This window comes from Stegastes partitus, unplaced genomic scaffold (genome assembly GCF_000690725.1).
Source record: "Stegastes partitus isolate 25-593 unplaced genomic scaffold, Stegastes_partitus-1.0.2 Scaffold909, whole genome shotgun sequence".
Lineage (NCBI taxonomy): Eukaryota > Metazoa > Chordata > Actinopteri > Pomacentridae > Stegastes > Stegastes partitus.
Genome location: NW_007578640.1, coordinates 252,828 through 266,190, shown reverse-complemented (window position 1 = coordinate 266,190; position 13,363 = coordinate 252,828). Strand labels below are relative to the sequence as shown.

The window sequence follows — 13,363 nt, the reverse complement described above, 5'->3', positions numbered from 1 at the left end:
AGCACAACTCTACAGAGAACCAAAAAGTCCAGTTGCTTTTTACAAAAATCTTGTAGATTACCCGACTTGAATAACACAGACAACAGGCTGGATAAAAATCATACATCACAGACCAACATTAAACATGTTCACATCTAGTTAGCCACAGCTAGCAGCTGGTTAGTTTAGCATTAGCTTACAGAAAAACTTTAGAAACAGACAAGCTAGCACATATGTATGTTAAAGTACACCTACCTGCTCCTCTACAAAGCTCACTCACTTTTTAAATTTATAATTTACTTGAATAATTTGCACATTAACTGAAACGTAAAAGCAAGAATTTCTACTTTCACAGGGTTTTAGGAGCTTACCTGGCAGACCGTCCCTCGCTGTCATGGTGAGGTTGCCTGGAAACCAGGGACCAACCTTTGGACAGAGCCATGCTAGCTGCTAAGCTAAATTAAGCTAACCATCCTCAGCTGTAGCTTAATATCACAAACATAAAAGTGACTTTATTCTTCTCAGCAATGAAACCTATTTTCTAAGTTGTTGTAATATCCCTCAATGGCACCGTTATAGAAAAGGTAGCTGTTGTAAAAATGTTGGCTAGTTTATCCTATTTAGCCTAAAAACTTCCTTTTCAGGCAGGAAGGGATTATTCTCCTCGGGGGAAAAACTTGTAAATGTTTAACTTTGATTAATAGGAATTAGTTTTTAAGAATTAAGCAATCACCAAAAAGAGACTTTCGGTAAACAGTTTTTAAAAAACAATGTTAAGCATTGTGATTTTATCAAATAATAACTACAGATTGGTGCATTTGTTATTTAAGCTATTAATGGGGGGTCCAGGCTATGAAAACATGAGTGTAACCAACGTAAAATGCTATAAATGTTCATGATACGTTCCCCCTTTTCAAGAAGTGAGAGAAAAAATGCAAGAAAATGGAATAAACAAATAAAACTCCCGGTTACGTTGGTGTCTTATTGTGAAGGCGCTGAGCGGAAGTCGCCTCGCTCATCGCGGTGAACTTGACACCGGCGCGCTCTCTCCGTGCAGGTCCGCCGGTCCGCCCTCCTCCCCGCCTCCCTCCTCACGGCTCCCACATAAAGACAGCCTTGTTAGGCGACTCAAGACACCGTTACAGCAGCAGGAAACACTACTGCCTTTCATTTGTAAAGCCAACAAGAAGTCCAAATGTGAAGTCGACATCTAAATCTGAAGTGACCTGCGGGGCTCTCTGAGGACCGGGGTCCCAGTCAGGCAGCAGGCAAATACCAGCAGTGTCCTCGGAGTGCGGTTCCACTTCCCTCAGGACTGATAGAGAGAGCGGTGCTGCTGCTGCTGCTGGGGATGGAGGAGGACTCGCATGTTTTACTTGCACATTGCAGGAATACTGTGTGAATAAGTCAGTCCATGCATTCCAAATTAGTAATACTCTTGAAAAAGTTGCTCCTTATCATGTAGAAGGGATCATTTCAGAATAATGTCCCCAACTGTCTCTCATTATTTCTTTGTTTATGGTTTTATATTTTGAATTATTATAAGTGATGACAAGTGAATGTAATTAATGTTATGCCATTACAGGGCACAGCATTAATTCAAGTCGAGACACTTTTATTCATATAACACTTTTAAAGCAACAAAGTGCTTTCAAATAGAAAAATATGTTGCAAATGTACCTAACAGGGTGCTAAGATTCAGCCCCTATACTATTATGTATAATATATATAATATGAAATGTACCTGAGTAAACTAAATAATACAGTTAAGACCTACAATATTAGATAAAATACAAATTAACTTGACTAAATAAAATATTAACGTTAGGACCTTATAATACAGGTAACTATGCAAATTTGTCCAACAAATTTAAATGTTAGGGTCAAGTCCCTACAGTATTATATAGAATACTAACTGACCTGACTAACTTAGGAACCTAAAATATTATACACCAAACCAAGTTGTGTGACTAATTTAAGAATTATAGTTAAGATCTTACAACGTCATACATGGAAAAACCAACAAACCCAAAGATTCCCAATGAGCAGCATATGGGTGACGGTGAAGATGAAAAACTCCCTTTTATCAGGAAGCAACCCTCCAGCAGAGCCAGGCTCAGGGAGGGCGGTCATCTGCCTCGACCTGCTGGGGTGAGGGTGGAAATGATAGCAGAGACAAACAAGAGAACATAAACTAGTTTGTGGAATCAGTAACCACATATGAGACCTGAGCAGCTCCAGAGCCAGAAGAGCAGAACAGAGAGGACAAAACACAAAGCTGATAACATGCAATATTTAATCATAAATGTATTTAGAGAGTGACAACAATCACAGAAAACTCAAGTATAACCACGTATGAAGACAACCTTAGATGAGATAAAGCATATCGGCTAAGAAAAAAGCAAGCGAGCTAAGGAGAAAATGAGTGAAATCAGACAAGCGATCAATACGAAACATCAGATCAGTAAAGAAACTAAGAGTGAACACGACCAGGGCAGCTTCAGGAAAAGCTAAAAGCCATAGAATAAAGCTGAGACTTTGGAATTGCCAACAGTGGGACGGGATTTAATGTGGATCAGGAGACTGTTTCAGAGCCTGGGTGTGATAACCAAAAAAAGAGGAGTAAATGTGATGACGACTTCAGAGGCCTGGGGGCAGAAAATAAACCTAACGTATCAGTAATGCATGGTGGAACGTATCCATTAAGAGCTTTATGAACAAATAGTAAAATCTGAAACTCAACTCTGTATATCTTGGGCAACAAATTACAAATGTGCCAGAATCAGCACTTTGAAAGTTTTGGTCCCACTTTCTCATAAGGTATCCTACACACACACACACACACACACATATATATAAAGACTTTACTGTATATGGAATATATGTATGAATTTTAGGTGTGTGTCCTGTCGTCTCATGGCGCATCCCTCGTGGGATTATAGCACATCAATAATACAGCACAACCACAGTAAACAGCTTCCTATGCCGGCCATCGGCTTGTTAATAATTCTGGTCTTCCTCTGGCTGAAAAGTCCAGAATCCATAAATACTGAAACATCTCCCTCTTCAATATTTAACCGCAGGACACAGCATGTCTCCCACTTCACTGGAAGAGTCCATGGACCGTGATAACTTTTTCCCCTCCTTCAGCAGATACATGTAGAAACACCCCACGAAGTCTTCACAGACACGATTCTGCGCAGTGAGGCGAAATAACGAGAAGAAAAAACACACTTTTAAGTGGAGGAAGGCTTTAAATCAGAAACCGCATCATCTCGGTCCTCTACGTTAAATTGCGACGAACAGCACAGTCCTCTAAATTGGCCATAATGGCTGAAACATTCATGCTGCTCATCTCAAGTGAAGCATGCTCCCAAAAAAATGAGTAGCTAAATGTCTTTTAATTCACCAGCCTTCTCATATATGACAACACAGCGCCCTCACATGGTCGACCGTGGGATTGCACCCTCCACAAACTTTCCCCACAGGAATAATGATGCAAACTGGATCAATAAAGTTCAGTCTCTCCTGGATGTCAAACAGACACAGATTCCCTTTGAAGCGCAGCAGATGTCTGTGGGTTTGTCACGTCGTTTTCTAACAAGCTGATATGAGTCTCGCGCTCGGTTCCACCTTTGAGGAGTTGCATCATTTTGGCTCTGTGAGAGATCTAAAGAGGCTCGTCTCTCTGCAACGTCCTCCCTCTGAGACAAACCTGTGATAAAGGGCGGCTTAAATGCACCTGACCTGACTCGAGGAGAAGCACCCTGCAAGTTTTTTTTATCCCCGAACGAAGCATCGGGGGCGTCGCTGGATGTGAAACTGCGCTCTTTGATGGCTTACTATCATAAAGCAAACTGACTTGGAGATGCAGGCCTGTGCAGACTCATCACATCGACGCCCCGCTGGATGTATTATGCACAAAGTGTTAACAGCAGTGTCAGCGTACACAGGGGGAAACAGGCAATTAGGGCAGCGGATGTGAATGTGCTAGCACGCTGGAAACCGATCCCGTGGGCTTTCTGCCGCTTAACGAGGCAAAAGGGAATCGGTTTGTTTGTTTGTTCATAAAACACGAGCTCCTTGACACAAGACACACAACATCCACAATAATAGAATATTATTTTTTAATTAATATTCAGTCTTACCAACTCATATAAAACAAAATATAAAAATATACAGGCAGCTCAAAATAGAACTACAAGTATTATTATAATTTTTTCTTTTAGAAATATACAAAGGCAGGCTCTCTGGAAAGAAAATCTCTAGCTACTAAAAGCAAAGTTTAGCTGAACTAGTCACATTAGCGTACTTTAAAATCAACAGAGAGTACAGCAGCTGGCTTGTATTGGTCATACTAAACACATACTTTCCCTAAAGGACATGCCTGAGGCTTAGATTAAGTGCATAGGATGTTTGGTGCAGCTTTGCTCTGCAACTTTAAGATCTACAAGCAAATCCTTCATCAGACCACAACATGTGAGAAACTGAACTCAAATTCAGTTTTTCACCATCAGATGGTTTCATTTGAAGGATTTTAGAGCGCTTTGGATGTAAAGAATATCAAGTCTTTGTCAAGAAGAAAAGCAAAACGAGAAATATAATTACAATAAATAAATAGATGTGATTTTGTATAACTGTATTATAAGTTGTTTGCTCTTATCCCATAACACCTTCTGTGAGTGCAGAAAGACTTTACAGGTTTTGTTCTGCTCTCTGACGCTGAGTTGAGTCTCTAACCCTTAAAGTTCTGAAAGATCTCGGCGGCGTCCAGCCAGGTCCTGAAGCAGGCCAGGCCTCGGTCCCGGATCTGTTTCCTGCCCTTGTCCGTGATCACGTCGCCGTTCTCCTTCACGATCACCAGTTTGGGCACCGCAGTGATCTTGTAGCGCTGCTTCAGCTCACTGAGAGAGAAGGAAGAGACAAAGACACACATTTAGAAGAAAAACACACGTTAGGACAGTTGATGTGCTTCTACTCTGTGAATGTACAAATCTGAGTACTTTTGTACTTCTACGATCGTACTTTTCACAGGAAAATGCTGCACTTATTATTACACTGCATCTATTGTGGCAACAAGACAAATGACACTTTTAAACTTTACATACAAAACACTTTTAATGTACTTTTATCAATTACACTGCCTTACAGAACACAATATACAAGAAAAAACATAAGAAAATTAGCTTTACCTGACCTTCAAGCAGCAGCAACAAAAAAATCTGTTTCTTTAAGCTGCAACTTTCTTTGATCGTCACTTTTTGGTTTAAAATATTAGATCAAATGTCAAACATTCGCTCTTCTCTGCTGCTCTTGTTCATCGTATTTGACAGTAATCTGAATATTTTTAACTTTTGGAAAGTTGGTCAGAAAAAAACAGGACATTTGAGGATGTCACCTAACTCTGGGAAACTTTAATTTCAAGATTTTTGTTTCACATTTTCTCAAGAAAGTAATAATCTATGACTGAACAATGAATCAAGGAAATCACAAAGGTTGCAATTCAGAATACAGGTCATGGAGCATGTCTGATCCAGGGTTTAAACTATCATGTCGGTGTTTGTTTGGTTTTTACAAATTCATGCTGCCCTGGTTTGACACATTAATGGTACCTGATGTGGTACGGCTTCATCACATGTCTTAAGAATATTACATAATGAATACTGAACTGAATTTTGAATTTAAAAGTATATTCTGAATCAAATGCTAGCAATATCAGTCAGAAAAAATGCAATTAGATAATTTCCCCTAAATGGTTAATTTGATAGTCAGCAGAATAATCTGTGGTAGAATGAAAATAGTTGAAAGACGCAGCCCTGTCTGAGATTACAAAGTTAGAACATTGCTCATGATACTTCATTACATCAGCAGCTGAATTCAGGACTTTTACTGTTGTATTGTTATTTATGTTCTCCAACACTAAAGACATACAGCCTGGATATAAAGACCTGGGTTTCTATCATAAACATCATACACACAAATATTTACAAAAACAGAAAGACCTAGATTTAATTCATAACCTCGAATTAAAGAAACACAAAAAGTGGAATAAATCATGAAGTGATCATTGGTTCATTCACACTGAGCTGCAGGATGAAGAAGTGTGTCAGCTCTGCTCCTAGTCCTAATCCCAGACAGGGTGACCCTCATGAGCATTTTATATAAGCTGGAGCAGAGCCTAAGAGGCTGCATGGACTAATTAGATGGAAGATAAATAAAGTACAAGCTAGCTAATTGTGCTTCGGGTAAACTGAAGTGAGCCCAAAGTGTGAATTATTTTAGTTTTAAAAAAATAAATAAATGAAACACCTACTGTTTGTAATCATCAGTAAAGGGCAGAGCCAGCCAGTCTCCGTGCATGTCGTGGTAATATTCCACCATGTCATCGGTCGACTTGTCGGAGGAGACGAAAACTATCTCGAACTGAGCAGGAGGTTCGCTCTCCTCCACCAGCTCCGTGTAGAAGTCACACAGGATGGGTGTGAAGTCCCGACACGGAGGACACCAGCCCGCCGAGAAGTAGATCCCCACCACCTTGTTCCTCAGAGCCTCCTCCGGCTCCACGAAGTCCCCGTCTTTATTGAGCAGAGTCCGCCCGGAGAACACCTCCACCATGTCGGCTGCACTCTCACACACTTCACGGTAAAGAGTCCCGGACGCTCAGAGTGTCCGTTTAGCTCATACCTGTGGTGAAGTTTGAACACCCGGACACCGGCGTCGGAGCTCCGAGGAAGCTTCCTGAACTATTTACCTTTTCCCTAAAGCTACTTACAGCCAATCCCGGTAATCAGCCGCGGACCAATGAGGAGGCAGAACACAGTTGTAGTTCATTAGCCATGTGGCAGCTTCACACCGAGAACACATCAGCTGCTGTTATGACTTCTTCAGCAGCGGCGGCGGCGGCGCGACTGTTCACAGCGCTTTACGGCAGCGCAAACTGACGCATGCGCAGATGCATGCCTCTGAACTCTGAGGCAGTTTCTGGGCGTTTTCTGCTCCTGTTACGTTTTTCTTTGCTGTGGGTTCATTTTTCACTGTAAAATAAAATCCAGCACCTCTATGAAAACAGCTCAGCCGTGGCTAGAAGTCGAGGAAACTCAAAATTGTTTTCAGAGCAGAAGGACAAAGTTATCATGCCATTCTTTATTTTAAAAAATAAAATAAAATAAACACAAAACGGAAGTTGATTTTCTCTTATTGTTTATTCATTTGTGATGAAAACAAAACGTAATAAACCTTTTCCAGGTTCCCACATATATAACAAACAGTAGACAATTTTAGAACATTGTGAAAAAGTTTAATATTTTCTATCCGTTATTAAAGAAAGTGACATTTTATTATATTGTAGAGTCATGACATGTAAACTGAAATATTTCAAGCCTTTTTTGTTTTTGATGAGCTTCGCTGTTCAGTCGTCTTTGGTGTTTGAAGGCTGTTTGAGTCCTACTTTACCACAAACAATACAAACTATTACAGTAATGATAAAATGTAAAAAAATAAAAAACATGAACACTGGCTGCTGCTGTCTCTGTCTACTGTCTCCTTGAATCTGTGATATTTCTCCCCTGTTTTCATCTTCAGCTCTTGCATATCAATATCAGTGGCTTCCAGCAGCTGCAAGATGAAACAAGAGTTCAAAAGTAACTGGAAGCTTGGAGGAATGGAAGAGTGACTCAAGTAGGTTCAGTGAGGCCTGCAGGAGTCGTCCCACCTTGTTGCGTTGTTACCTGCCTGATGTGGAACCACCTGAGGTCTGGCCAACCCGGGCTCTGGATATGTCAGCTACCTCATCATCTACCTTTACTGCATCCTCAGTTTTTGGTTTGAGTAGTTTTTGTCTCAGCTGAGCTCAACATTAGAGGAGTGTATACTTGTTTGTCACAGATGTTCACATCTGTCCGTGAGGGTGGTCACCACTCCATCATGGTTCTGTCTAACAGCTGATAAGAGAGCAGAGCCCAGCGCTTCTTCACTCAGAGCTCAGCTGGCATTAGTCGTGCTCTGAACAACATTCACTGTGAGCTCGGATGTTTGCAGCTTAATGCTTCTGTTGTGGTCAACTTTAGACTTTCATTTGGAGTGACAGTCAGGTGATCAGTCAGACGTTGTCAAATCACCATCGCAACACAGAACAATCACATAAAAACATTCTCCACTAAAGAGATTGTGATCTGCAGCACCAGGAGTCAGTCTGCTCTCATGATGACCAGTCAGAGCAGAGTTGGACAGCACTGCCTGATACTCCCACATGGAGGAGACAGCATGCCGCTCTGAAAAAGGCATCTAGACAAAACAAAATGAAAGAGTCCAAAATGGGCAAACAAGGCACACATTCTGGAGGACAGCCTGCAGGCTGGTCTGGCAGACTGGGCTGCTCAGATGGCCAGAGTCGGAGTCAGAGCCTCTCGGGTGGAGGGGCAGGAGGCTGGCGGTGAAGGTGGAGCAGGAGAAGACACCAAAAATAAACCAAATAAATGAACATTTAGCAGAGCCATTTAGTTTGTCCACAGCTAATAGATGCATAACAATGTATTTTGTAAATCTTTCTGCATCACTGTTTACTGGATTCAGTTAATGTCAAGCCAACTGTCATCAGGACACTGTTCTATGTCAAGTCATTTAATTACCAATGTACTTATTATTGTCGCAAATGACATCATGTATGATAACGGGGTAAACTTTTAAAAACGATTTTGGATGAAAAATACATCTAAAATGATACAAATTAGAATGTACTACATGTGCAGTAAAATTCAAAGCGTGTGGACTAGTTTTAAGTGAAGGATGCAACCAAAAGGGAAACTTCTCCATTCATGTACCAGACATTTGGTGCCATTTGACAGGTTTATTTTCTGGTGTAGTTTAATGTTTAAGTGAGTTTCTGTGCAAGCTTGCCAGTAAAGTGACTAAAATGTTACATAAAATAAACGTACTAAATACTTTCAGCACATTCAGTGTCTATTATGGGTAAACATGAGATTATTATTTGATTTCACATCTAGACTACAGCTCTAAAGCAGCTTTCTGTGTATCGTCAGTGAAGCACACGTGGAGGTCACTGTGTGTTTGTGTCTCTCTTTGTTTCTTCAGTGAAGTGCACTGAGGTCATTTGGAAAGAAACTCGGCCGCTCTTCCTTGTCCAGCATGTTCTGCCCATTAGTGGAGCCAGCCGCTGGTGTGTAAAGACTGAAGAGACTTTTTCTTTTCAAAGGGATCTTCTGTCCAAAAACAATGACTTCTAATTCCAACTTATCCAACATGCGACGGCTGGTGGAACAACTGAAGCTGGAGGCCAGCGTGGAAAGAATAAAGGTTGGTTCAAAGAATACGAGTTCAGGTTTTGCTAATGAGCTTTTCTTGATTTGTTTAACTTTATTTTGTTTCCGAAGTACAACCACTGAAAAAGCCCTAATATAGAGAATAATGATTTGCTTTTCTTATTTTATATAAAACACTACTTGTGTTGCTACAGCATGATCATACAGTCTCATAAATGTCATACTATAAATTGAACTGAAATTCTGGAAATTCTTTTTTTTTTATGGAAAAAAATGCCCTACATTTCACAATTCCAGCTTTTAAATTGTGAAAATTTGCTGCTTTTCCTTAACATTTTAATCTATTGTTAATAGTTTGACATGTTGAGCTCTAGATAACTGTGATCACTGCTTTCTGATTTATTTTAAAAACACCAATCAATGCTTTTAATCAAGAAAATAATCAGCAGATTGATCAGTTTCAGTCATATAGTTGAAAAAAAAAACTGGCTTAACCTTAACTGCTCAATGCTACCTACACATCAATACATTAATGATATTAATTAAAAAATATGATGTATAATAGATTTGACTAAAATTTTCACTGCAAGTCTCATAATCATTACAACAATTTCCCTGATGTTTACACCGAAGGGATCAATAAAGGTTTATTCTCTCCTCTTCTATTTTATTCTTTTCTCTTGGAGTATTTTGTGCTGTGGTATCAGTACTTCTACATACAAGATAACTTGATGATGAAATGTTTTCTCATTCCTGTAATAGCAAAACTCCACATGCAGTTATAACTGTGAGCAAATCAATAATAAAGAGTTCTAATAGCATTTCTTTTCTTTTTTTTTTTAGAAGGTAAATTCAAGAACTCTTTCTAAATAAACAGCTAGCAAAAAAAAGATGTAGTTCGATGCAGCATGCAGGAGGGTTGTGCACCACCTGGCAACACAAACGTATCAGTAAATGAATTATTAATGTTCAGAAACCCTGTTTACAGTAAATATACGTGTCAGAAAGCTGTACCATACAGATGAGTGTTTGTGATCCCAGGTGTCCCAGGCGGCTGCAGAGCTCCAGCAGTATTGTCTGCAGAACGCAGCCAAAGACGCCCTGCTGGTGGGAGTCCCTACAGGCAGCAACCCCTTCAGGGAACCGCGCTCCTGTGCTGTGGTATGAAGGTCAGCGTCCACGAAGCATACAGCCTTTGTTAGTGAGTTATCAAGTCTGACTGCATTTGAATTTCAAATCAGTGATAAAAAAAAAGTTTTGCACCTTTTGCAGAGGAAGACAAAGCGGACACAACTGTGGCATCTCACTCACAGAAGAAGCGACTTTTGTTTTTAGCCAATTTATATGGTTTCAATTTCCTGTTTTTGTATGAGAAATTCCTTTTGCACGTTTTTATTCCCCCCACATAAATGTCTTGTTGTACAACTAGCCAAGCAAATGTGCTTTTTTGTTGTTTTGTTGTAAAAAACAGATTAAAGGAAATTATAAACCTGCTTTATTTTAGTCTTTATTCAACCCGCTCCTGTAGACTAATGCTGTGTATGATGATCTCTGCTACCCAGTGGACACTAGTGGAGTCATACAGTGATTATCTGTAAGTTGTACAAAGCGGATGTTTGCAGCTGAGCTCGAAATTACGGCTTGGAATCTCGTGGCGTCGGAGCTTCCTGATGTTCAGTCTAAGTTAGGAGCACAGCCGGAGAAAGGAAACCGAGTCTTCCTGTTCAAAACTGCAAAGACACAGAGCGACATTTCACTCAAATTTAAGCTTTTAAAAACCATTTTATAACGTATTTACAAGCTCAAGGCTGTACATTGTTAGAAAATAACACATGAATCACCACAGTGTAGAAAATGTGTAATATACAGTGTGAGTCATGGGAATTTTAATGGGTTTAGTCACGTCTGTTTGTGCCTCTTTATTTTATATAGGTGTACATGTTGTATAAAGTTTAACTCCTGTTGTACATATATGAAGATATAGATAGTCCCAGAAACAGTTTAGATCAGCCTAAAAGAAGTCTCGCCAGTCATGAGATAGCTCTCTGCTTTATCACTTCCTTTTCCTCTCGGTGCACTTTTCCTGGACGAGTCTCAATACTTTCACCGGTTTGATGCCTCCTTCACTAACAACAACCTTTGTTCAAATATGTGCCACACTGAGGGCCTCATTTTACATTACGCCTGCTTAGGAATGAGCAGAAACTTTTTACACTTAAATTTAGTGGAATTGTTTGCTGAAAATCTACATTAACACCTACTTACCATCACCTAAACATTAATGTGAAGCCAGAGAACGAGGAGAACATTTCAGTTTGGTATGTTTTAAACCTTTAATCATCAGCAAAATGCACGAGGTTGTCCTATAAAACTATGTTTCCATAGTTACAGCGGCCACCTAAAATTCTGTTCTGAAGCCCAAAATGCTTTAGATAAACTACCACAGTGACAATGTTTGTTTTCATGAAGGCAGTTTTTGGTTCTTGATAGAAAATGGATTTGTAATGCATTTTAAATGCTATTTGCAAATTTATAAAAGTAATGAAACTAAGAATATATACAAATCTATAACATTTATATGAAAACTATTTAAAGTGTAGTCAATGCATTGATTTTCTATGAACCACTTTATCCTAAATTTATTTATTTTTTAACTGTGTCATTTAAGAATATGTTTTCAAGTTAAATTCTCAGATGCATGTCTATATGCATAGTTACTGTAAATGTTTTCTTTGAAGCCTTTCCAATCTAAAGTTGTGGTGCCTAAGTGATAATAATCTGCTGTTAAGACATGACCTGCCACCACTTTAAGGTTTCACATTCAATGGAGAGGCCGCCTGGTTCCTTTTGGTGCACATCTAATTTTTGTAGAGTTGCACCTGAGTATTTTCAGATTAAGTTCAATAACATCAGTCTCACTGTCTCATTTCATAAAGGATGCTATTTACTCTGTAATTTGCAGTTTTGATGCAGCCAAAATAAAAATCTCTCTTTGGACTGGTGATGTTGACACAGAGACCTTTAATTCTTCCAAGTGTTTATCATCTATTAAAACCATGTTTGGTCTTAGTGTTGGAGCTGTTACTGAGTGACATAGGGAACTTCTTGTTAGGTAGAGATATATATATAAAAAAAAAAGCTTAGCGCTGACATGACCTCTGTCTTTGGCTCCACCTGGTGGAGCATTTTTGGCATCGCTTCTTTTCTTGTGCAACAAGCTGGAGAGACAAGTGACTAGGTGTGGTGAGTTGCGATCAGCCGGTTGCTCCAGCTGAGACGAGGCGTGGCTGGCCGTTCACTCTCCAGACCTGCATTCAGCATTTAAGACACCAGCAAGGCACACATTGATGCTGGATCATTGTAAGACCCATGTTAGTGATGCTTTTGTTTGTATGCTCTGCTTGGTACCTTGACTCCTGTTCTTACTCTATTCTCCTGTGCTTCAGTTTCGCCACGTTCGCTGTCAACCTGTGATCCACTTTTCGTTCCTGATTCCCCACCGTTGGATTCCTCTGGCTCCAGTTCTCCATATCCTCTGTGTCCCTCTGCTGAAGTCATCTGGTCCACCTCCCTCTCCTCTGGCTCCCCCTCACTAGTTTCTCGTATTCTAGTAAACCTTGTCTCTCGCCTACTCAACCAGTAGTTGTTATTTATAGGTTTTTATTCATTGTGGCAAGTTTTTGTATTAATTTGAAAGTATAGTTTGTCGTCCTTTAGAGGATGTTTGGTAATATTTCTAGTAGTAAGTATTTGTTAGTAGGAGCTTATTTCACCGGTCTGTTTGGGAACCTTAGTTTGTCTTTTTGAATCTTTGTAAATAAATTGTGTTTCATTGATTCAACATTCTTGTGATCGAGTCTTTTGTCTGCGCTTGAGGCCTTTGTTTGCCAAACTGTGACAAGAGCTTAAGGGCTGACGTGTGGATTTTTAATTAGTGTTCACTCAGTAAACAAATGAGCTCACCTTGAATAAAAAACGGATTTAGCAACAGGCTGTACAGCAGCGTTTCACCACTTCCTGTGGTTGAACTCTGGAAGTCTGTCTTTATTGAAAAAGGATTTGCTAAGTCTGTCATGTGATTTTTACTGCTTGACGTTCTGGGCACA

At 39.8% G+C, this 13,363-nt stretch overlaps 2 protein-coding genes across 4 annotated transcripts; one reads left to right on the top strand and one right to left on the bottom strand.

Moving 5' to 3' along the window:
* Positions 1-4,092: 4,092 nt before the first annotated feature.
* nxnl2 (nucleoredoxin like 2) lies at positions 4,093-6,876 on the bottom strand. Its single transcript, XM_008293764.1, has 2 exons — positions 6,293-6,876; positions 4,093-4,883 (listed from the first exon to the last, which is right to left on the bottom strand). Exons 1-2 carry the CDS (start codon positions 6,592-6,594, stop codon positions 4,715-4,717), a joined length of 471 nt encoding a protein of 156 aa, XP_008291986.1. The 5' UTR covers positions 6,595-6,876; the 3' UTR covers positions 4,093-4,714.
* Positions 6,877-9,091: 2,215 nt separating this feature from the next.
* On the top strand, positions 9,092-13,098 carry gng10 (guanine nucleotide binding protein (G protein), gamma 10). 3 transcript variants are annotated; one of them, XM_008293763.1, is made up of 3 exons: positions 9,092-9,291; positions 10,299-10,458; positions 12,704-13,098. In XM_008293763.1, exons 1-2 carry the CDS (start codon positions 9,211-9,213, stop codon positions 10,422-10,424), a joined length of 207 nt encoding a protein of 68 aa, XP_008291985.1. In that variant the 5' UTR covers positions 9,092-9,210; the 3' UTR covers positions 10,425-10,458; positions 12,704-13,098. The 3 variants fall into 3 exon arrangements, with proteins under 3 accessions (XP_008291985.1, XP_008291984.1, XP_008291983.1); XM_008293762.1 differs by lacking the exon at positions 12,704-13,098 and adding an exon at positions 10,530-10,751 and having other exon boundaries at positions 10,299-10,432; XM_008293761.1 differs by lacking the exon at positions 12,704-13,098 and adding an exon at positions 10,530-10,751 and having other exon boundaries at positions 9,099-9,291; positions 10,299-10,426.
* Positions 13,099-13,363: the final 265 nt, after the last annotated feature.